The sequence below is a fragment of the Panthera uncia genome, assembly GCF_023721935.1.
Source record: "Panthera uncia isolate 11264 chromosome A1 unlocalized genomic scaffold, Puncia_PCG_1.0 HiC_scaffold_16, whole genome shotgun sequence".
Taxonomy (NCBI): Eukaryota; Metazoa; Chordata; class Mammalia; order Carnivora; family Felidae; genus Panthera; species Panthera uncia.
The window spans coordinates 12,228,039-12,253,265 of NW_026057576.1; the positions used below are offsets into that span (position 1 = coordinate 12,228,039).

The 25,227-nt window shown below is 37.7% G+C and overlaps 1 protein-coding gene across 2 annotated transcripts in view; it reads left to right on the forward strand.

Annotated features, from left to right (window-relative positions):
* The first annotated feature begins 3,673 nt into the window (after window positions 1-3,673).
* Window positions 3,674-25,227, forward strand: part of RFC3 (replication factor C subunit 3) — a 49,903-nt gene continuing 28,349 nt past the window's right edge. Inside the window, exons 1-7 of one of the 2 annotated variants that reach the window (XM_049646793.1) lie at window positions 3,674-3,869; window positions 6,419-6,556; window positions 9,718-9,785; window positions 11,790-11,887; window positions 15,121-15,302; window positions 16,325-16,461; window positions 16,547-16,645. In XM_049646793.1, the coding sequence (XP_049502750.1) occupies window positions 3,783-3,869; window positions 6,419-6,556; window positions 9,718-9,785; window positions 11,790-11,887; window positions 15,121-15,302; window positions 16,325-16,461; window positions 16,547-16,645 (809 nt within the window). In that variant the 5' untranslated portion in view covers window positions 3,674-3,782. The remainder of the gene's footprint in view (window positions 3,870-6,418; window positions 6,557-9,717; window positions 9,786-11,789; window positions 11,888-15,120; window positions 15,303-16,324; window positions 16,462-16,546; window positions 16,646-25,227) is intronic. The other variant, XR_007461072.1, reaches the window with a different exon arrangement.

Consider the following 25,227-nt stretch of genomic DNA (forward strand, 5'->3'; position numbering starts at 1 on the left):
CCAGCAGGATTCTGCTGAGCATGCAGGCCTAGTGCCACAGAAATGTGTGTGTGGGTGTTGGGGATTAGCATCTTCAAGGAATGCCTTCAACCAATAGAGTATGGGAGCTGCTGGATAAACATTTCTCCCTAATCCTCTCAGAAGACTACTGAAAGAAATCTGCACACTTCTCAGATAGTGATCTAGCCCCAGTTTCCCACAGAGGTGACCTTGATAACTCATTCTTGCTTTGGCTTTACTTCTCCCCTATTTCTCTTTCCTAAGTCCATCTCTGCTGGTATGTGTAATCACATCCCAAATAAATTACCTGCTTTGCTTTGCAGCTGTGTGGAGAGTAACTGGGGCTAAGACATGGGCATCTAGGTCCCCTCCCTCCGGTGCTTCAGGTGTCTCCTAGAACCTCAGAGCCCTCCACTAGATTCTCTGCAACAAACTGACCAAAGGTGGTGAAAGCGTGGTGGAGCACCCGGGAGTTTTAATGGGACAGGAGTGGAAATGGTGCCCATCGTTGCCGCCTACTTGCCATTGGCCAGAATTCAGTCACGTGATTCCACTAATTACAGAGAAAGCTGGGGAAAGCACCTGTGTATCCAGGAAAATCAGGAGCTATGGTGAGCACGGAGCATTGACTCTGCCACAATTTTAAAATGAATTTTACCTCTCCCCTCTCTCTTTGGGAGTTTTAAATTATTCCCAAGTTATTTGCAGCAAAATCTATGCTCACTTATTTCAGAATGTTAAATTTCATATTATTGCTATCAAAGAACGTGACATTATGTAAAGCTGCTCTGAGAAACCTCTGTTCAAAATTCTTTCCACCTTACTATTTCATGTTATTTCTAAAGTGCAGAGAGGGATTTGCCCATTGGCCCTTCCCCAAATGTTGAAATGGAATTATAACTGGACACTATCGGTGACAATTTCAAAGAATACATTATAAGTATAAAGGACCAGAACACTCTCTCACTTTAAGATAGGGGCAAGGTTGCCAGCAAAATTTGCTGGGTATGCCCTCCGCAAAGGAAGATCCAGATCTGTTCAGATATATGAAAGAGAAAACTCACAAACATGTGAAGTCAAAGTGATAATGTATCCTTAGAGGAAGTAAAATTACACACACTCCTTGACTCCTCTCTAGACCTCTTGAGATCATGACATATCTGCTTCATTACTTCTTTTTAAAGCAACAAAATTAGATCCAGCCTATAAAAACACCTTACTTCTGATTCTGGCAACAGCCAAGTACAGGTTTGCTCCAGAGAGGTGCGTTGGGATAAGCTGCCAAGGGTTAGGGGCAGAAAAGCCCAGGTAACTCATTCCTTCATGTTGAGCGTCTCTACAAGTTTAGGTTGGTTTTGCCTAGCCCTTAGTTACAGCTAAAAGATGACTGCTTTATCATTTTCATTTGGATGAGCTCAGTGCAAATTTAAACTTGGTGTGTTCTTAACCATCTCTGTATTCAAGCCCCCTTACCCTGTATCACCGTAAATGTCTTTTCTCAATAAAATATAACCACTATTTATTGAGTACCTTTGATGTGGTTGCTGCTTACATTACCTCACTTAATCCTCAGATGAACCATGTAAATAAAGCAGGTTTCATCAACCCTATTTTAGGGCTGAGGAAGCTGAGTCATTGAGCTGTTGAAGCTATTGTTTGCCGGCCACTGATTAATATGTATAACCTCTTCTCTGAACATATTTTTCATTTTCTGGCTGTCCCCTGAGGATCCTATTTCCTCCCAGCCCTCCCTCACTTCCCATATATTCAAGAGTCTAGGATTGCCAGATAAAATACAGGACACACAATTACATTGTAATTTCAGATAAACAATCAATATTTTTTGTATACATATGCCTATGAAATATTTATGTAATATTTAGTAGTACTAAATATTATTTGCAGTGATATTTAGTGACAATTATCTGAAATTCAAATTTAACTGGGCTTTGTGTATTTTTAAGTTATGAAATCTGACAATCCTAAGTGAGCTAAGTGTCTTTCTTATGTATTGTTCTCTTCACAACATTTCTCCTTCCTTATAACCTCTGGCAACTTTGAAACATGTGTCTACATGTCTTCAAACTCCACTCTCTATTACCCTTCCTTGTATTTGAAGTTGTCTGTCATGCTCAGGGTCATTCTTATCAGTTTACTGATCATTTCAGCACCTGGTTCACCTTCTTCCTCTGAGTAATTATTTCCATTATTATTTTTTGAGGATTATATTACCCACATAGATGACAATTCAATATCTTTGCTTCCGAGTTCTGTTACCTTCTAATTTCAAACATTTTCCCCCCTCCATTCTGATTCAACATAGTAACACAGGGAATATGGAAAGTTTCATAGTATTAAATAGAATGGCCAAGGAGGCCTCACTGAAGAGATGACTTTGAGCAAATACCCTGAGAGAGGTGAGAGACCCATCTTTGTTGAGACTTAGACAAAAGTGGTCCACGAAGAGGAAATAGTAAGTTCAAAGGCCCTGAGGTAGAAGCCCCCTGGAGCTTGTTTCAGAAAGTTTCTTTAGAATAGGGACTATATCTTATAGTTGGTTGTACTACTGATTGTGCCCAATAATGTCTTGCCCATAGAAATAACTCAGTAAATATGACGACTCATAGACCACAATAAATTCTTGTTTAATAAGTGAATGAGAGGGGGTACTCTGATAGGTTATAAGACATATTTGGAAATCAATACCTGTCTTGTAAGAACTTGCAACCTAATGACAGCAAATATTTATAACAATATATAAAATAAAAGCATAAATTAAACAACGAATTTTATGTACAACTAGAAGGGTGCATTTGAGAGTGCAGTTTGAGAGGCACAATGAAAGTTTTACATAGGCTTGCTCTGCAGAATATTTTCCCAAGGGTTTCACATTATTCTCATTAAAAAAAATTTTTTTTAAATGTTTATTTTTAAGAGAGAGAGAGAGTGCAAGCAGGGGAGGGGCAGAGAGAGAGGGACACACAGAATCAGAAGCAGGCTTCAGGCTCTGGAGCTGTCAGCACAGAGTCCCACGTGGGGCTGGAACCCACAGACTGATGAGGAGTCCACTGGCTTAACCTACTGAGCCACCTGGGCACCCGTTATTCTCATTTTAATCAGAAGGTTCTACAAACATTCTGGACTTAAAATAGCATACTAATGTCATATTGTCTCTTCTACAGGGTACACTTCTGTAGTTTTTTTGTGGCCTTTTGATTCTCTTGCTTTCAACCCAGTAAGACTCTTGAGGAATCGAAGGAAAGGTAGTGAAGATTAGATTTTAATTTTAGCAATTTGTCTTAAACAGCTTTATTGAGAGCCTACCCAGTGAGAACTGACCAAGGTCTTATATATTCTAGTACCGGGAACAGGGCCCAACGCAGTATTTATTCTTCAGGTTTCTGTAAAACGAATGAGTGGACGAACGAACGAACGAAATTAATCAGGGAACATGGCTCCTCTGAGTATCTGTATTTGAAGCCCGGAGCCGAATTTCCAATTTTGTTTGGTAATTTTTGGACTGTCATAGAGGGTAAGAACAACACACAAAAAAATGATTAATAAGACAATGAACATCATTGCCCAGACGGCACCAACACTGCGGCTAGTACTGTCCCGACCCAGCTTCCGTAGTCTTTAGTTCTTTGGTCGCGTAAGCGACCAGGACCGGAAGTGACGTCGCGAGATTTGGAGTTCGCGGGAGAACTTCTCTCTGCGTGCGGACCGAGAGAGCGCCCGCGCGCGGGATTTTCAAGCGGCCGACCCCGGGAATTCGAGCTGGCATGAGCCTCTGGGTGGACAAGTACCGTCCCTGTTCTTTGGGACGGCTGGACTATCACAAGGAGCAGGCGGCCCAGCTGCGCAACCTGGTGAGTCCGCGTAACGGGGCAGGGAGAGCGGGGAGAGGGTAGGCCCCCATCTCGGGAGTTTCAAGCCCCTAAGGAGTGGTAGGCCCTGAAGTGAGAAAGCATTGAAATAGAGGAACATGAGGGAAGAGTGCACTTGCAAAAAGCAAATGCAAATTCCTTGAGGCAGGAGTGTGTCCGGACTATTCTAGGAAACTCAAGAAGGCCAGTGTAGCTGGACAATAGTGGGCAGAGGGAGGGGCGGGGGGCGGTGCAGATCCAGTAAATTCTTATAGGGTGAGATTGGAAGCCATGGAAGGTTTAGGGCAGAGAAGTGACATCATCTGACTTTACTTTTTAACAGGGTAACTTAAAATTTCTTGGTGTCATTTCCCTTATTTATAAAAAGGAGGGTGTTTTATTTATTAACTTCAGAGGTCATTTCTAATTTTAAAAGGCTGTATTAGATCGTCCTTGAGTGTAATTCCTAATAGAAGATTTTTTTTCTTTTCTCCATCCTGATGTGTATTTTCGTGTTGTAGTTGGTATAAGTGTCTAATGGCAATGTTTTCTGAGAAGCAAACAATATTTTAGGAAATGGAGAGGGGAGAAGGGTCTTGAGAAAAATCTAGTGTCTGTGTAAGCTATTTATTCACTCCTTTTTAGAACCAAGTAGTACCATATGCTAACGGAAGTGTTTTGCTCAGCTCTCAGGTTCTTCAGTACCCACCTTTTTTCTGTTACAGGTACTATTTGGTAAGTACTTAAAAAAATGAGAAATAATGGAAAAAAAAAAGAACTCTATCCTTATTCAGAGTCATTGGAAAAGTTGATAGTGTTGTGAGATTGAAGGTTTTTTTTTTCCTTTTTTTTAATTATTGGTATTATGGTAGTTTAAGCTCTACTACAGCTGTATACAGCTCTATACTTCCATTTCTAGACAAATTGCATTTTCTCACCATAGCTTTCACTTTGATTTTCTTAGGCAAACGACACCTTTTATTTTCTATGGCTGTCTTTTTGTTATACAGAATTTGGAGTAAATATTTTGGACAAAAATTTAATATACTGCTCTCGGATGTCTATAGATTTGCTTTTAAAAACTGTTCAACTGTTTTACTGTTGAATCTACAATTTAGTAAAACTGGAACATTTAAAGCATACCCTTAATTTTTGGCTAGATGGAGTTTAAAAAGCAAAGGCAACAGGTATTTGTGAAGCACCTGCTATTTTCCAGGCACTGTTTCAGGTGAATAGTTCCTTTCCTTGATACTTTTTTTTTTCAGTGCCAGACATAGATGAGTTTCCAAAGTATTAAAATTCACCCCAATAAGCTTTTCTGTTAAGATACTTATTTCATTTTTTTCTATAATGCTTACTTAGAAACTTCTGTCACAAGATTTTATGCCCCTGAGGTTAAGACCTGTGTTCTCAGTGTTTTGTTTTGTTTTTTTTAGCCTTCATAGCACTGACTCCCAAACGTGACTGATCACCAGGGTCACCTGGGAAGTTTTTTAAAAGCACAGTCTTGTACTCTGTTGCAACACTGTCAGTGCCCTACTCCATCCCATTGCTCTTGACTTATAAATGCGCACAGATTGACTTCCAGCTTCCAGGATCTGTGCTTCTTGAAGGCTTTCTTTTGCTGACACTCCTAAGCAGACTTGAAAGGCCTGGTAATTGATGCTCTTCCTTAACCTGAACCACTTTCCCAAGCAAGTTGGATCAAAGGATTGATGAGAGAGAGCGTATTGTAATCCAGCTTCCCCACCTCTTGGGTGGGTTAACGTTGTGTTTGTGTTTTTTCTTAAAAAATTTTTTTTTTGCAATGTTTGTTTGTTTTTGAGAGAAAGAGAGCTAGGGAGGGGCTGAGACAGAGGGAGACACAGAATCCTAAGCAGGCTCCAGGCTCTGAGCTGTTAGCATAGAGCCTGATGTGGGCTCAAACCCACAAGCGGTGACATCATGACCTGAGTCAGACGCTTAACTGACTGAGCCACCCAGGCGCCCCTATTGTGGTGTTTTTTTTTTACACTGGCTTCAAGAGTATCCCCAGCAGGATTAAACCGCAGATGCCCAGAGTGGTTAAGCAGATAATGCATTCATTGGCTGCCTTCCTTTCCTTGCTTTGCTTCCTTATTCCCCTACAAAGTTTTCCTTTATTTTTCAAATAAACCACATACATTCAATTCTTAAAAAAGAGACTATAGCCCAAACTAAGTCAGGCATCATTTCTTAGTTACTGAATCTTAATCTCATGGATGGGGTCCAGTAATAAGTTTTTTATTTTAAAAAGTTTTCTAGGAGTTTTTGAAAGCCTGGAGCCTGCTTCAGATTCTGTGTCTCCCTCTCTCTCTGACCCTCCCCCACTTGTGCTCTGTCTCTCTCTCTCAGAAAAAAGGAAATAAATAAAAATAAATAAATATAAAAGTCTCTATATAGGCTCATACATACATATTTTTGAAGTTTCATAAGTGGAGACACAAAATATTTGATACCTAAAAAAGTAGTTTAATTGTCTCTAGAGCAGTTGTTTGACTAGGGAAAATGCCTCTTTTTTTTCCTCCCCCCAGGTGCAATGTGGTGATTTTCCTCATCTCTTAGTGTATGGACCATCAGGTGCTGGAAAAAAGACAAGGATTATGTGTATTCTACGTGAACTTTATGGTGTTGGAGTGGAAAAATTGAGAATTGAACATCAGACCATCACGGTAAGCATTTTGCTTTGAGGCTTCCAAATATTTATAGGAGGGATTTCCAGTCCTATCATATATATTCCCATGGCCCTGTCCATTGCTGCCCAATGTGTGATTTAAGTAAGAATTTCACAGATAACCCAGATGCACAGGATTGAGAGCTACTGATTTATAGACCTAACTGTTAAAACCAGAACAAAGTCAGTTATGTTAGAGAGGAAATATGAGCAACCAGAGATTTGGGGTAAAATGTAGGCAGTGGAATTTATTTTAGATTATCTAGCAAATCAGTACCTCAGCTGAAACTGGAACTCAAGTCTCTACAGTTCATTATTCTGAGAGCAATAATGGATTTGGAAAAACAATGATTTTGAGAAAAATTTTAAATGTGGAATCAGGCAACGTGGTAAAGATTAGACAGCTGACTGATTAGACAAGGAAGCATAAAGCTCTGGGATGTTCAGAGAATTCCTATGATTTATCTTGGCTGAGCTTTCCAGCCTGTACCATGCAGTGCATTTTCATACTCTTCTTATAGACAGTGGTTGGGATTTAGTTGAAATTACCTTCTCTTGGTGTGCCCCTCTCCAACCCCATTAGAATTAGTTTTTCCTTTTTTGTTGTTTAAGTTTTTTTTTTTTTAAAGCTTATTTGTTTATTTTGAGAGAGAAAGAAAGCGCGATCAGGGGAGTGGCAGAGAGAGAGAATTCCAAGCAGGCTCTGCACTGTCAGCGCAGATCCCAGTACGGGGCTTGAAGCCATGAATCATGAGATCATGACCTGAGCCGAAATCAAGAGTCTGATGCTTAACTGACTGAGCCACCCACGCACCCCTAGTTTTTCCTTTTTTAACCCATAGCTTATACTTTTTAGTACTTACTTTGTTTTGCCTTCATTATAGTTTATCATACTTTTTTTTTTTTTTTTTGAGAAGATTGTATTTGTTTTGGTTATGCAGGGAACATGTCCTACTCATTTTTATATCCTTCATAGCCCGTGGTGTAGCATCTTGTACATATTAGGCACTGAAAAAATGAATGCCGAGTGACTGGATGGATGGTAAGTAGTGCTATTAATAGAATCTTTAGGAAGATAAATCGATTTTGAGCTAATATTGATGAGCTTGTGTTAGACACATTGAGTTTAAGGTGGCTTGTGGTACGTCCTGGTGGGAACTCTTATAAAATCTTCAGGGACAAATTTAACAAGAAAGGTGTGGGATCTGTAGGAAAAAAACGGTAATACCTTATAAAAGGGAAAAAAAAGCTGATCAAATGGAAAGATCCAGCAAGTTCTCCGGTAGGAGGCTTAATATTTTAAAATATCTGTTTTCCCCAAGTTACAGTATAAATTTCAGTGAAATTAGAATTAAAATCCAACTTGTTTTTTTAATTGCATGAAATGATCTGAAAGTACATATGAAAGAATGCCTTTCTGAGACCATACAAAAAAGATTTGTGAAGTGGGACTTGTGTTATGAGATATTAAATCATATTGTAAGGCTGTTTTAACCAAAACAATAGTATATTGGCATGGGAATAGAGAATTTGATCAGTGGAACTTATTAGAGAGCCCAGAAATACGATGGAAAATCTATTTCAAATCAGTATTAAAAACCTGAGTTAGCAAGATGTGCTAGCATAACTAGTTATCTACTCTGAAGAAAATAAAGTTGAATCCCTCTGATTCATAATTTACAGAGATGAGTTCCAGACGAATTAAAAACTTAAATGTTACAATGAAGCACTAAATTTCTTAGACTATATGAGCAGCCTGTAGGTCGAGAATACCTTTTAATAGAAAACATGGAAGGGGCAGGGGCACCTGGATGGCTCAGTTGGTTAAGTGACTTTGGTTTGGGTGATGATCCTACGGTTTGTGACTTCGAGCCGTAATGGGCTCCATGCTGACAGCTCGGAACCTGGAGCCTGCTTCGGATTCTGTGTCTCCTTCTCTGTCTGACCCTCCCCTGCTTGCACTCTGTCTCTTTCTCTCAAAAATAGACGTTAAAAAAAGTTTTTAAAAAATAAGGAAGTGATAGAAAAAAAGAAATATGTACTTGGATGTATATGAAATTTATGTTCCTATTATAGAATATAATGTACATAGAATCAGTGGAAAAACAAATGATTGTCAAAAAATAATTGAAAGGAATGTGTTAGATAAGAGATTTTACAAATTGACAATGAAAGACAACTTGGTAAAAAACTGAATAAAAGAGTCATAAGAGAGAAATATAAATGACCAATAAATGTGTGTAAAGATGTTTGTCATTTTTGATAAAGAGCAGTGAGTCTGTTATCAAATTGGCAGAACTTAAAGGCATGATATATCCAGAAGGGAATGTTGGGCAAGAGTATTTGTTGCTAGTGGAAAACTGAATTCTTAGATTTTTTGGGGGAGATAGGCTGATTATACATATATACATACATACATACATACATACGTACATACATACATACACACACACACACACATAAAAATTTAGAAAATGTGTCCCCTTCAATCCAGCAAATCCTTTATTGGGAATCTATTGCATAGAAATAAAGTCAGTACATGATAGATGTATGGAGAAGGATGATAATTGTGGGATAGTTTGGGATGTCAAAAAGCAAGAAGCAAAATGCCCATCAGTATGATTGGCTTTGGGACATCCACGTTATAGGTCATATGCAACTAACCTACACCAGTATCTTAGGGGAATTGTGTAGATGCGTTGTTAACTAGGAAAAGTAAAACACAGAGAAATGGGTATGATTGACTCTTTTTTTTTATAACTTTTTTACAAGAAACATGCTCTATAGAAATATATTAAATATATATATATAAATAGATACATATCTATGTGTTTATTTTTGTGTGTTATGGAAAAGTCTATGCAAGGACATATGCAGACTGTTTACAGGGATGATCATTCATAATGAGATGGTTTGTAGATTTCTGGAGATAGAGGGAAAAGTAGAAAACAGGATGTGTGATATGACCCAATTTATATAGAAATACTTTCATCTGCACATAGAGAAAAAAATGGGGTTAATGAAGTTAAAATATTCTTGGTGGTTATCTGAAGTTTTTTTTATTAAGAATAAATTGTTTTGAAAACAAACAGTGAAACAGAAAAGAGGAGACATAGCCAGTAATTACACATTCAGAACATTTATTTTCTTTGTCCACAGACTCCATCTAAAAAGAAAATTGAAATTAGCACTATTGCGAGCAATTATCACCTTGAAGTTAATCCCAGGTAGGTTTCTACTATATAGAAACAAGTTTTTTTTTTTTTTTTTTTTTTTTTTAAGAGTTAAACCCATTCTTGAAATCGAATCATGTGTGGAAACACCATATGTGCAATAGGTAAAAGTAAAGATGCCCACTGTGAAATAGGGAGACTAGAACCTTTCCATTTCCCCTTTTCTCTGACTTCTGAGTCAAATAAGTTTAATAATTAAGTTTTCTTGCTCTATAGAACTCAGTGTTTTATACAAAGTACATTTCATAGTCATTAAATTTTTGTTCTTTTGGCTCAAGCAGAACTGATAGCAAGATAAAGTATGGCTAAAAAGTTTGTAATGTCTGGAGTGAATATTTCAGGATGTATTTTGGATTACCAAATCTTTTTTTTTTTTTTGCCTCTCCTTTGTTTCAGTTTCTTGATTAAAGTGTGTTATAATAGTCCACCAACCAATGTCTATATTATTTATCATGACTTAATCAAAGATTAGGCTCCTGTTGGGAGACACATTGAAAACTCATGCCATGGCAGCGTAGTACTGCTTAATAGTGTAGAATTGATTGTCTTGGGAGCAAAGTTGAGTAAAGCTTCAGTTTTGTCTGGGGCCTGGTATGTTCTTGACGGAGAAGAAAATCAAGGACATCTTCAGGCAAAGGCAACCTTTTTGGATAGTGGCACAGAGATGAGGATGAGCATCTATATCAAGATTGAATGGAGCAGGAGGAATACAGTTACAAGCTAATATGTATTCAGTAACAGGCACTGTTACTTTACATGGATAATTATATGTAGTTTTCAAAACAGCTTAGGCATTATTACTTTCCTTAGATGTGTCCAAGAAAATTAAGAGAAATAACGACTGGTGAGAAAGGGTCTGATTAGAAAAGTAGGGAAAAATGGTAATTTCATAGAGGGAAATGTTTTTGATTCTTGACTAGGAAATGATCATAAGAGACACTTGAGGCATATTGATACAATATTAGTGAATTAAGAAAGATTTGATGGCTGTTTGGGAAAATAAACTAAAGCTGATTTTTTTGCCCTGTTTCTCATCTTGAGTTCTTCTGTGGCAAGAGTAGTCCATTAGAGATTGAGCTGATTGTTTTTCACGTGTTTGAAATTGACAGCCTAAATTAACTAGGTGACTTTATGTTGGTTTGTGAGGTGCAGGACTTAGGTGCTAAAGCAATAATGTAGGTGTAAATGACAGATAATGCTTATCATAAGTCAGTAGCTTACAGAGTTCTGACTATCTTAAATTCCATTTGCTTATCTCATCATCTTGCCAAGACCCTGAATCAGCTCCATGCTAGTGCTGGGAGCAGACTTGTCTAAGCTTGTTCTCTCTCAGACCTTTACTATTTGGGTGGAGAAGAGGCATGGAGGTTAAATTTTTGTTTGAGTTATTTTCACATTTTGAGTGACTACAGATGATTGAGAAATTAGCTGTAACTAGATACTAACTATAGTCGGTACAGAAGTATTAAAGTATTTGATAAACTTAGGTATTAGTTATTGCTTTTTGTTTTTTAATGTTTATTTTTGAGAGGGAGACAGAGCATGAGTGGCGGAGGGACAGAGAGAGAGAGAGAGAGAGAGAGAGAGAGAGAAAGACAATCTGCAGCAGGCTTTAGGTTCTGAGCTGTCAGCACAGGGCTTGAACTTGTGAACCGTGAGATCATGACCTGAGCTGAAGTTGGACACACAACCCACTGAGCCACCTAGGTGCCCCAGTTGTTGCTCTTTTTTTTAAGTAACAGTAGACTTAATATAAGAACATGTTTACTGTTTTCAGTGTTATTTATCATACTGTAATTGAATATTGGAATATTGTTATTTTAATGACCCTGAACTATTTCACTTTGAAAGTTTTGTGAATGTCATTAGGTGTGAATAATTTTGATTAATATTTTAACCACTTAAAATCTTCAATGTTTTTCTTATAATAACAGATTAAAGGGATAATACTTTCTAAATACCTAAGTCTATATTTACCATTATTTTTGTATTATATAGTGATGCTGGAAATAGTGACCGGGTAGTAATTCAAGAGATGTTGAAAACAGTGGCACAATCACAGCAACTTGAAACAAACTCTCAAAGAGATTTTAAAGGTATGTGATAAACATATTTCTTTTAAGGTGAACACTGACCTGGTACATAGTGAGTATAAGGGAAAATGTAGTGGGGAAACATAAATTCCATCTATGTAGCGAATATTTATTAACTTGTTCTATACTGAGCATTAATGCTCTCTTAGTTTTGGACATAAAAGTAAGACAGGCATGATCTCTCTGCTCATGGTAGGTTGTAGCCTAATGGAATTGAATTTTGGTGGAAAGAGGACAATTTATGCCACTCATTTGTTATTTTAGAACTAGATGAGTAATGAAAACACTTTATTTAAAATAAGAAATAACATGATTTAAGCAGAACTATTCTGGGGCACCTGGGTGGCTCAGTTGGTTAAGCGTCTGACTTCGGCTCAGGTCATGATTTCGCGGTTCATGAGTTTGAGCCCCGCGTCGGGCTCTGTGCTGACAGTTCAGAGTCTGGAGCCTGCTTCAGATTCTGTGTCTCCTCCTGTCTTTGCCCCTCCCCTGCTCACACTCTGTCTTTCTCTTTCTCAAAAATAAACATTTAAAAAAAAAGCATAACTGTTCCTAGGACCAAAATTACATGTTTATTATCAAATATTAAACAAAATCAGGTATAATTTTGCCATCCAGAGACAATTACTGTTAACATTTTTGTCATTACCTTCCGGTATTACCTGTATGCACATGTATGTGTACGTTCTCATAGAAGATTCTGTGATACTATGCCAGAATTTAATGCCTTGGATACATTTTGCTAAATTCTTCATTCAAAAGGTCGATTTATACTACCATCTGAAGTGTTTGGGAGTGCCATTATTCCTTGACATTTATCACCATTGTGGTCAATTATTTTTAACCTTTATCAGTTTGAATGGAGAAAATAAATTGTGTTTGTTTTTTCTTTAAGTTAGTATGATAATTTTTTCTTTTGTTTGTTGCTCATTTTACTGTTTTGTGAATTGCCTATGCATATTTCAGCTGGTTTTTATCTTCCTTAGTTCACTGTATTTCAGAATAAATTTACACTTATCTATTTTTTGCTACTGTAAATGGAGTCTTAACGTTTTCTAACTTTTGTTATATGTGATAGCTGTGATGTTTATATCTTAATTTTATGTTTTACTATATTCATTGTTGTATTGTTTGTAATAGCCTTTCCATGGTTTCTTTTGAGTTTTCAGATATATATTTATATCATCTCTGAATAGAGATAATTTTTTCCCTTTCCAATTTGTATGGCTTTCAACATTCTTTCCTATCTAATTATGTTTACCAATACCTCCAGTATAGTGTTTAATAGTACGAAAGATAGTGGACATCCTTGTCATGACTTTGGAGGGAGAGCCTTAGGGTTTCCCCATTTAGTTGCTGGATTTTGGCCTGAGGTGTATCTATTTTTTTTTAAGCTTATTTATTTAATTTTGAGAGGGAGAGAAAGGGAGAGAGCACACTCATGCATGTGCACACGAATACTCGAGTGGAGGAGGGGCAGAGAGAGAAGAGGAAGGATCCCAAGCCGGCTCCGCACTGTAAGCACAGAGCCCAACGTAGGGCTCTAACTCACGAACCATGAGATCATGACTTGAGCCGAAATCAAGAATTGGACACTTAACCGACTGAGCCACTCAGGCGTCCCTGTATCTATTTGATCATAGTAAGAAATAAGAAAGTAAGCATCAGTTTGTATTTTATTGAGTGTTCCTAATGTGAATGTGTATTAAATTTTTTCAAATGCTGTTTCTTCATCCGTGAATGTGGTATTAAGATTTTTCTTTTTAGCTCTGTTGGTCAAGTAGATTATATTATTGGCTCTTCTAGTGAAATTGCTCTCTATTTCTAGAGTAAACCTCACTTGGTCATGATGTGTTAATTTTTAAAATATGCTGCTGTTTTCTGCCTACCAAGGACTTATTTTTGTATCATTTGGTCTGTAGTACTTTATGTTAGGTGCTATTTGTTAGATTTTGGGATCAGTCTCCTTGTTTCTATTTTTCCTGTCCTATTCCATTTGGATTCTATCTCTAGAATTTCTCCTCACTGTGAAGGATTGTCTTGGAAGGGAGCTTCATTTTGTTTTCAGTGTTCTGTTCTTGTCAAACCTTGTTGTATCCAGGTTCCTTTGCTTTAACCCATAAATTGAACCCTGTGGGTGCTGTTCTCAAATTGTCCCATTATACTTCACAGTGTGTTCTTACAGGTACCTGGATTTGGGTTCTGTACCAAAGGCTGTCAGAAACATGGTACATTCTTGCCACCCTCCCACACATAGTTGCTTGTTCTCATTTGCTCATATTAGGGAGTTCTTAGGTAAAACCTATCACTTTGTTTATATGATATAAATGTTGTCCATGAGTCTTTGGTCTTGGAATCTTTCTACTTTTGTGGGAGAGATTCAAATCTATACTGCTACCACTGCCATCTTCTAGAAATAACTTAATATGATGAAAAATACAATAAATAGTTACATTCAGTTCTAGCTACATAGTATTCCTGAAACACTTTAAAGTCAATCCTTTATTATGGCTCGGTGGAATCTCACAGTACATGTGACCAGCTGTCTGTATTCTTTTTGGCCCTGTTTCTTGCGTCAGTATTTTCCAAAGTATATTCTTAGGCATGATAAGATTTAAAGTGTTCCCCAGAAATGTGCTTCTGAGATAAAATATTTTGGGGAAGTACAGCCTAGTACCTCTCTGTCTTGGTGAGTTTTGGTTCATATAAATATAATAAAGACTGCAGTGAATTCTACAAAAAAGTAACATCTTTAACTTCATTTTAGCCTAGAGTTTCTTAAGTGTGATTGGAATTTTCTTTTAACATCTTTTCTTTAAATGTTTATTTTTTTATTTTGAGAGAGCGAGCACAAGCAAGGGAGGAGCAGAGGGAGAGGGAGAGAGGATTCCAAGTAGATTCCATGCTGTTAGCGCCTGATTCTTGATTTCAGCTCAGGTCATGATCTCACAGTTTGTGGGATTGAGCCCTGCGTCAGTGCAGAGCCTTCTTGGGAGTCTCTCCCTCTCTCTATGCCCTTCTTCTGCATTTATGAAGTCTGCCTCTCTCTCAAAATAAACTTAAAAATAAATAAATAAAATAAATTATTCTCACCATACCTGAGACTTTTATATGTCCTTGCCAAAGGGAAGAGTAGTATATCAGATTTCTTATTTAGAATTTCACTCCAAATAATGAGAAGGAAGAGAAGGAGATAGATTCTCAAGTTAAAATTTGTTTTCTTTCTCCTTGACTAGTGGTATTACTGACGGAGGTTGACAAACTCACCAAAGACGCTCAACATGCTTTGCGTAGAACCATGGAAAAGTATATGTCCACTTGCCGATTGATCTTGTGTTGCAATTCTACATCTAAAGTGATACCACCTATTCGTAGTAGGTGCCTGGCGGTTCGTGTGCCTGCTCCCAGCATTGAAGATGTAAGTCAAGTGAAACTTTTCAGAAGTCATTCATTTCAGATTCTCTGAGTATTGTGTGTATATCTTTGTCATGTTTGTTTTGTAAAAACATAGTGAAATGTATTCGTGATTCAGGAACAGCTATGGCCTGGATACTAACCTGTAGTAGATATATAAATGAATACGTATGGTAGTAAATACCAGATATCACCAGTACATAGAAAATATGATTATAAACTCTTATTAAGAATAATATTGCATATATGCCATCAATATTTAAGAAGTTCTTCCTTTTAAGTCATTTTTTACCTTAAGTAGGTATGAATTTCACTAAACTAGTTAAGGGCTAGTTATTTAGTTATTCTAGTTATTTAGTTATTCTACCTCAAACTGATTTAATTGGCTTTGGAGGAGACTTGAGATAGATTTCTTTTCTTAACACTTACAAAGTAAAAATGCAAATTTCTCACAATAAGCAGCTTTCCTGCTGTTAATAGATTTGGGGTGATTTTATGCAAAGTAGGAATAATATGTCACCTTGTGTTAGTTGCAAAGTGGTGAAGTAACTTTATTAGAAGTTTCACTTATAAAAATTTTGAGAGTAACATAGTTAAAAGGGACCACCAGGTTACCACTCCTGTGGGCACTATTCGCTTCTTAGGGCATGCAAGTAATACCCCCCGAGTCACGCAGAATTCAGCCTATGAGACTCTACTTGGCAGCCCTCTGATCGGTGTCCTTGTCAAAGACCTGAGGCCTTGTGTATTTTTTCACAGCACCCCCCCCCCCCACACACACACACCCAGCCCCCCAAGATGGCTAGCAGGACTTGGAGCTCAAACCAGCTCTTTCTGTAGTTGGCAGGACCAGTTGCTGCCTCTTCCTGACAACTTGACTGACCCCTGGCTTTCTGCTAAAGGAGCCTGTGGGTTAGGGTTGGGAGCGACAAAAATAAATAACAAGGGTCTATAAAGGTGTTATCAACAGAAATTGCTTCAGTGTGCTGATAGATTGCCCGTTTTTGTTAATTGTCTTTTTTGTAGATTTGTCACGTGTTATCTACTGTGTGTAAGAAGGAAGGTCTGAATCTTCCTTCACAACTGGCTCATAGACTTGCAGAGAAGTCCTGCAGGAATCTTCGAAAAGCCCTACTTATGTGTGAAGCCTGCAGAGTGCAACAGTGAGTGAAAGGGGCAGTTACCACAGGAAACATTTTGGGGCACAGGCTTCCATATAATTTATTGTGTTCTCTTTTTATCATGTAGATATCCTTTTACTGCAGATCAAGAAATCCCTGAAACAGATTGGGAGGTGTATCTGAGGGAGACTGCTAATGCTATTGTCAGTCAGCAGACTCCACAAAGGTAAGTAGTCTCAAAAATGACCATAAAAGTTTGATCATAGAAATAGAACAGATAGTCTGAGTTTTGGATTAGCTGTTTCATACTACCACCAGTGCCATTTAGAATTATAGTTAAATCTTGAATATGAATACTAAACTTTCAAAGAAAAGATAGGATTTTAATTTTAGAAGTTTAGTGGTTCAGAATAGGTGGTATGTAGTAATGTGGCTTTTATTAAAAGCTATTGACATTTGCATATGGAACTTACATATAAATTAAAACAAATCTTGGAAGTTTTAGTTTTCCTTTCAGAATCTCAGATGACTTAATTTATAACTCAATGTGCTTACTTTTCTAATATTGAAAAGAATAATATTATAATTGTAATTGATGCATCATATCTTAGAAAGATACCAGGCTATGAATCATACCTCTACTGATTTTTATGCTCTTGAGCAGGTAACTTCATTTTAACGAGTTTTAACTTTTTCATTTTTATAATGAAGATGTTGTTATTACTCTGCCGGGAATACTTGTTCCTTTGCTATGAAGAGCAAAAAAGATTGTGTGATAATGGTTTGAGAACATACATGAACTCTGTGCTCAAGTATGATGATAAGCTCTGTTAACAATATTGTGTATATGCCACCAGTGTTTAGGAAGTGTTTTATAACATATTTGTTGAACAGTTGTTTTCATTTACTTCTGTGGGTCTATTATTCAGTAGTGGCTCATACTGAAAATATGTCAGCCATTAATTGTTTGATTTATGACAACTTTGAGAAGGGCCATCTACTTTTCTCCAAATCAGGAGTGGCAGTTTTAAGGCCCAGAGGTTTTTAAGGCTCGTTGACATGTAGTCTCCTATTCTTAATGCCTGTCAGACCTGAGAAACCATCTCTGGACTTAAGAGAGGGTAGTTGATTGCTTTAAGAAACACACTGGACTGTGTTCATCTGCTAAAGTTTAAGCTTCGTTGGTTCATGTGAAAATAATCGTGAGAAAAATATACCTTGTTTCTCCTCTTGGGTGATATATTTGATGAATTCTAATTTTTGTAAAGATTCTTCAAAAGGATTATAACATGTACTCTTTGGCCACCATGTAGATTTGTGGATAGTCATACATAATGGGTTCTTAGTATTTCATCAGGGTTTGCTTTGAATTCCTATAATTCATTTATTTTAATGGAAGAATTTAATAGTTTTTAAGAAGTGCCAAACATTGTAAGTAGTCTCTTCAGAAGAGAAAACTTTACTTTAGGAAAAAGCGTGCATTCCATTTTGTAAAATGTTGCTAAGCAGTGAAGTAATCTCAGCCTTAAAAGAGATAAAATGCAAAACATGTTTTAGGAGACTTTTACTTTTGTAAAATATTTCTGCATTGAAGATGACTTTCTTGTTTTCTGATTTTAAAGACGAAAACTTGGTAGGAGCAGTTGTAGAACTTTCCTAATTTTAGGAGAGCTAGGTACAGTTGTTGTAGTATTTGATAATTACTAGTTTGTTCGTAAGACTTTAGTTGATCATTGCTTTGCTTAATTCTTCTAGCAGCTGCTATCTCTTTCAGTTTTCCAAACAAGTTTGGGCAGCTCACAAATATACTTTTTTAAAAAGAGGTGTTGTTATTTCCTGATTAGACTAACAGTTGTAGGAATTGATTTCGTTTTGCTACAAAAAAGAAATTTGAATTTCAAAGCTTTCAGGTTGACCAGAAATACTAGGAGGGCTGGTATCATTCTGATTATTGGCCCACACAGTACCAAATAATTGTTTCTTATTTTTGACCCATTAGACTTGCTGTGATATTTACAGTCTTGATTCTTATTTGATTTATTTTAGAAGAGTCATAGTTTTCTAGTTTGATAGCAGCTAATTTTAGTGAGCAATTATTAATGTTCTTACACTGTGACATCTCATTTAATTCATAGAGCAGTCCTACGTGGAAAAGTATTATTATTATCTTTATTTTATAGGTAAGAAAACTGTTTTGGGAGATTATTGCTTACTTGTAGACATTCAGTTAAGAATCAGAGACAGTTCAATAATACCATGTTTCTCTGACAGAAGAATTTGTACTCTTTAGCACTTGCAATCCCCAAGAAATAATGACACAAAGAAATTGTAGAATATATTCATTTTTAAGAAACTAAGTTATATTAGAAATGAACTCAGACTAAGACAAGATGCATGTAACATGCACACAATGCACACAGCATAGAACAGTTGTAGAGGAAAACATCCTGAATTAACTTTTTAGAAATAAATGATATGCATAATTATTAGAATAATTTTGGGGTGCCTGGCTGACTCTGTTGATAGAGCATGCAACTGTTGATGTCAGGTTGGGTGTATAGATTCCCTAAAATGGTTTAATACCATCTGTCATTTGTATCTGTTTCTTAACTCTTTAATAATCAGGGTTACTTTTTTTTTTTTTTTTCACATTTACTTATTTATTTTTGAGAGAGAGAGAGAAGGCAGAGAGAGAGAATCCCAAGCAGGCTCCACACTGTCAGTGCAGAGCCTGATGTGGGGCTTGAACCCATGAACTGTGAGATCATGACCTGAACCTAAACTAGAAACCAAGAAGTTGGATGCTTAACCGACTGAGCCACACAGGCACCCCTGCTTTTTTTTTTTTTTTTTTTTTTTTTTTTTAAAGATAATACTATCATGTCCAAGAAGGATCAAGGCCTTTGGAATCAGACTTGAATTAAAATTCTGCCTCAGTGACATGAGTTTAAATGAAAGCCTAACCTCTCTTTTAGGTAAAAGAATGGTGTTGTGAGGTATAAATAGCATACTGCAGTCAGGCTCATACAGAGGAAAGAGTTAAATACTTTGGCAAACATTGGAAGGGTATGGATTTGAGAGTAAAGCAGATCTGTTCTTAATTCATGGTTCTTCTGTAGTCAACTTTGTGAGGTTACTTAAACTATCAGCCTTTTTTTTTTTTTTCTCATCTAAAAAAATGGAGATAATGCCCCCACTCAGAGCTAGTGTGAGGACTTAAGTAAAATAATTTGTTACAGTGTCTTGCACATAGCAGATGTTCAAAAGATGCTGGGTTTTTTTCCCACTTTATTTTATTGTGATACAACTTCATACACTTGGGCTCTCTGGAGAAGAGTCTGAACTTCTACTTTTAAGAAATCTTTGATGAGGGGATGAGGCAAGATGGCGAAGCACCATGGAAGTTCTGTTTGTCTTATCTCTGAAATGCAGCTATATCAGCACCAAACTATTTTGCATGCCTAGGAAATTGATCTGAGGATTAACACAACAATATGCATAACTTGAGTCATAGAACTCGGCAGGTACACTGTGTGGAGAAGTGAACTGGGGGAGAGAATAGCCACAGAGGATAGGGAGCTGTTTTTGTGGCGAGAGGAAAGAGGGGTGGAGAGTGCAGGAAAAGCACTCTCCTGAAAGTAGCTGGAGAGAGAGAAAGAGTGAAAACACTAACAAGTGACTGAATAAGAAATCTGGTCCCTAAAACCAGTGACAGAAAGGAAGAAGAGGGTCTCAATACCATTAGGATTCTATAAATCCTCTGTGCTCTGTGGAGCACAGAGTTGGAAATTCTGGAGCTCAATGCCTGGTGGTGCTCTGGAGAGGAAAAAGGGCAAATCTGCAGGAGCAGGCAGCGGGGTCTGACGGGTCCATGTGCCACACAGGGAGAAACGGTTCCCCTTCTTGGAAAACATTTGGTAGAGGCCGTATGGCCTCTCCACAGGCAGTGGTCCCAGCGGACCCCTGAGAGCAGCCACATTTGCTGCTATTGAGACAAAGACACCTGAGCGTGTTGAAACCAGGCACTGGCTCTGTGTTGGGATTTGCCGTAATCTCTGAACTTCTACCACTGTGCGATTGCACAAACATTTTCTGGGGGTAATTCACCACCCAGCCATTGCTCAGCGAGCGCCTCCCCCAGAGAGACAGCAGGGGTCTAAGCTGCAGGGGTCTATGAAGTGTGGAGTTTTGAAACACAACCCCATCTGAGATAAAACTCTGGAGGGAGATGCTGCCTGGTAGGCTGATGGGTTGGACATGGACAAGGTGGAGGTGGGGAGTGGATGGAAGCCGAAGACAAAGGAGAGGTGCTTGATTGTGGGTTGGTGAGAGCACAAAGTTCCTTTGTCAGACTAGAAAGCTGGGTGAAGCCATTTCCAACTCCCCCGCATACATGCATAACGGTATGCGCAGATCACACTGATCCAGCTCAGTAAGCTAAGCAGCACCACCTAGTGGAGAACAGAGCCTTTTCACCAAGCCCTGCCCAGCTGTGCCCTCCAGGCACATCCCCTAAAAGTCCAACACAGGTCTGTCTACCTGCTTAGTGTATGGACTATAGAGTGCTTCATAGTTTCAGTTCTACAGGAAACAATATAAGACTTAGAGAACTCAGTGACTTATTAAAAAAGAGATAATGTCCAAATCTTAGTAGTCCTAGATGATGAAGAGAGAGAAAAAGGGGCAGAAGTTTAATGTGAGCAAATTATAGTAGAAAACTTTCCTAATCTGGGGAAAGACACATCCAAATCTAAGAAGCACAGAGAACTCCTATTAGATTGAACAAAAACCGACCATCACCAAGGCATTTCATAGTCAAATTCACAAAATACGCAGACAAGGAAAGAATTATGAAAGCAGCAAGGGAAAAAAGAGTCCTTAACCTATAAAGGAAGACAGATCGGGTTCACAGCAGATTTATCCACAGTAACTTGGTGGGCCAGAAAGGAGTGACAGGATATATTCAGTGTGCTGAACTGGAAAAATAAGCAGCCAAGAATTCTTTAACCAGCAAGGCTGTCATTCAAATTACAAGGAGAGATAGTTTCCCAGACAAACAGAAACCAAAGGAGTTCGTGGCCACTAAACCAGCCTTGCAAGAAATTTTAAGGGGAGGGACTCTGAGTGGAGAAAAGATGAAACAAGACAAAAAAGACCAAAAGCAACAAAGACTAGAAAGGACCAGAGAACATCACTAGAAACACCCAACTCTACAGGCAATACAACAGCACTAAATTAATATCTTTCAGTACTCACTCTAAATGTCAGTGGACTAAATGCTCCAATGAGAAGACGTAGGGTATCAGAATGGATAAGAAAACAAGACTCATCTATATGCTGCTTATAAGAGACGCATTTTAGACCTAAGACATCTACAGATTGAAAGTAAGGGGTTGGAGAACTGTCTATCATGCTATTTGTGGCTAAAAGAAGGCTGATGTAGCCATAGTTATATCAAGTAAACTAGGTTTTAAAATAAAGACAGTAACAAGAGGGCATTATTATTCAGAAGGGCATTATATCATAATTAAGGGGTCTGTCCACCAAAGAGATCTAACAATTGTAGATATTTATGCCCCCAACGTGGAAGCACCCAAATATATAAATCAATTAATCAAAACATAAACTCATTGATGATAATAACCATTATAATACGGGACTTCCATACCCTTCTTACAGCGATGGACATTTCATCTAAGCAGAAAATCAAAGAAACAATGGCTTTGAGTGAAACACTGGACTAGATGGACTTCACAGGTGTATTCAGATCATTTCATCCTAAAACAGCAGAATACACATTTTCTCTAGTGCCCATGGAACATTCTCAGAATAGATCACACACTGGGTCACAAATCATCCCTCAACAAATACAAAAAGATCATGAGTATACCTTGCATAGTTTCAGACCACAATGCTATGAAACTTGAAATCAACCACAAGAAAAAATTTGGAAAGATCATGAATACTTAGAGATTAAAGAACACCCTATTAATGACTAAATGGGTTAACCAAGAAATTAAAGAGGAAATTAAAAAATACACGGATGCCAGTGAAAATGAAAACATGACAGCCTAAAACCTCTGGGATGCAGCCAAGGCAGTCATAAGGGGGAAGTATATAGCAATTCGGGTCTTCCTAAAGAAGGAAGAAAGGTCTCAAGTACACAACCTAACCTTACACCTAAAACAGCTGGAAAAGGAACAGCAAATAAGTCCCAAACCAGCAGAAGACAGGAAATAATCATTAGAGCTGAAGTCAGTGCTGTTGAAATCAAAAAAGCAGAACAGATCAATGAAAGCAGGAACTGGTTCTTTGAAATAATTAAGAAAATTGATAAATCCCTAGCTAGTTTGATCAAAAAGAAAAAGGAAAGGACCCAACTAAAAATCACGAATGAAAGAGGAAAAATCACAGCCAACATTGCAGAAATACAAATAATAATTAGAGAATATTATGAGTAATTATATGCCAATAGGGCAATCTGGAAGAAATGGACAAATCTGGAAGAAATTGAATCAGTAATCAAAAAAATCTCCCAACAAACAAAAGTCCAGGGCTGGATGGCTTTCCAGGGTAATTCTACCAAACGTTTAAAGAAGTGTGAACACCTGTTCTTTTGAAGCTGTTCCAAAAAATAGAAATGGAAGGATAACTTATAAACTCATTCAATGAGGCCAGCATTACTTTGATTCCAAAACCAGACAAAGACCCCACTAAAAAGGAGAACTATAGACCAATTTCCCTGATGAACATGGGTACAAAAATTCTCAACAAGATACTAGCAAACTGGATCCACTAATATATTAAAAGAATTCTTCATGATCAAGTGGAATTTCTTTCAGGGATACAGGGCTGGTTCAATATCTGCAAATCAATGTGATACATCACATTAATAAAAGAGAGGATAAGAACCACATGATCCTCTCAAATGCAGAGAAAGCATTTGACAAAATACAGCTTCCTTCCTTAATAAAAAGCCTCAAGAAAGTAGGGATAGAAGGATCATATGTCAAGATTCTAAAAGCCATGTACAAAAAGACCCACTGCTAATATTCTCTATGGGGAAAAACTGAGAGTGTACCCTCTAAGGTCAGGAATGTGACAAGGATGTCCACTGTCACCACTCTTATTCAGAGTAGCGTTGGAAGTCCTAGCCTCAGCAATTAGACAATACAAAGAAATAAAAGGCACCCAAAATGGCAAGGAGGAAGTCAAACTTTTCACTTTTCACAGATGACATGATAATCTATTTGGAAAACCCAAAAGACTCCACCAAAAAGCTGCTAGAACTGAAACATGAATTCAGCAGAGTCAGGATATAAAGTCAACGTACAGGAATCAGTTTCATTTCTATACACCAGTAATGAAGCTGCAGAAAGTGAAATCAAGGAAACGATCCCATTTACAATTGCACCAAAAACCATAAAATATTCAGGAATAAACCTAACCAAAGAGGTGAAAAACCTATACACTGAAAACTATAGAAAGCTTATGAAAGAAATTGAAGAAGACACAAAAAAATGGAAAAACATTCCACGCTCATGGATCAGAAGAGCAAATATTGTTAAAATGTCGACACTACCCAAAGCAGTCTACATATTCAATGCATCCCTATCAGAATAACACCAGCATTCTTCACGGAGCTAGAACAAACAATCGTAAAATTTGTATGGATCCGGAAAAGACCCCAAATAGTGAAAGCAATTCTGAAAAAGAAAGCCAAAGCTGGAGGCATCACAATTCTGGACTTTAAGCTGTATTACAGAGCTGTAATCATCAAGACAGTATGGTACTGGCACAAAACAGACACATAGATCAATGGAACAGAATAGAGAACCCAGAAATGGACACACAAACGTATGGCCAACTGGTCTTTGACAAAGCAGGAAAGAACATCCAGTGGAAAAAAAAAAAACCATCTCTTCAGCAAATGGTGTTGGGAAAACTGGACAGCAACATGCAGAAGAATGAACCTGGACCTCTTTCTTACACCATACGCAAAAATAAACTCAAAATGGATTAAATACCTAAACATAAGACGGGAAGCCCTCAAAATCCTAGGGGAAAAAGCTGGCAACAACCTCTTTGACCTCGGCTGCAGCAACTTCTTACTTGACATGTCTCCGGAGGCAAGGGAAGCAAAAGCAAAAATGAACTATTGGGACCTCATTAAGATAAAAAGCTTCTGCACAGTGAAGGAAACAATTAGCAAAACTAAAAGACAACTGACGGAATGGGAGAAGATATTTCAAATGATATATCAGACAAAGGGTTAGTATCCAAAATCTGTAAAGAACTTCTCGAAATCAACACCCACCAAACAAATAATCCAGTGAAGAAATGAGCAAAAGACATGAATAGACACTTTTTCACAGAAGACATCCAGATGGCTAACAGACCCATAACATGAAAAAATGCACAACCTCACTCATCATCAGGGAAATACAAATCAAAACCACACAATGAGATACCACCTCATACCTGTTAGAATGTCTAAAATTAACAACTCAGGCAACAACAGAAGTTGTCAAAGATGCGGAGAAAGAGGAATCCTTTTGCTCTGCTGGTGGGAATGCAAACTGGTGCAGTTACTCTGAAGGAACAGTATGGAGGTTCCACAAAAAATTAAAAATAGACTGTTTCCGATTCTGTGTCTCCCTCTCTCTCTGCCCCTCCCCCGTTCATGCTCTGTCTCTCTCTGTCCCAAAAATAAATAAAAAACGTTGAAAAAAAAAAATTAAAAAAAAAAAAAAAAAAGGGACGCCTGGGTGGCGCAGTCGGTTAAGCGTCCGACTTCAGCCAGGTCAC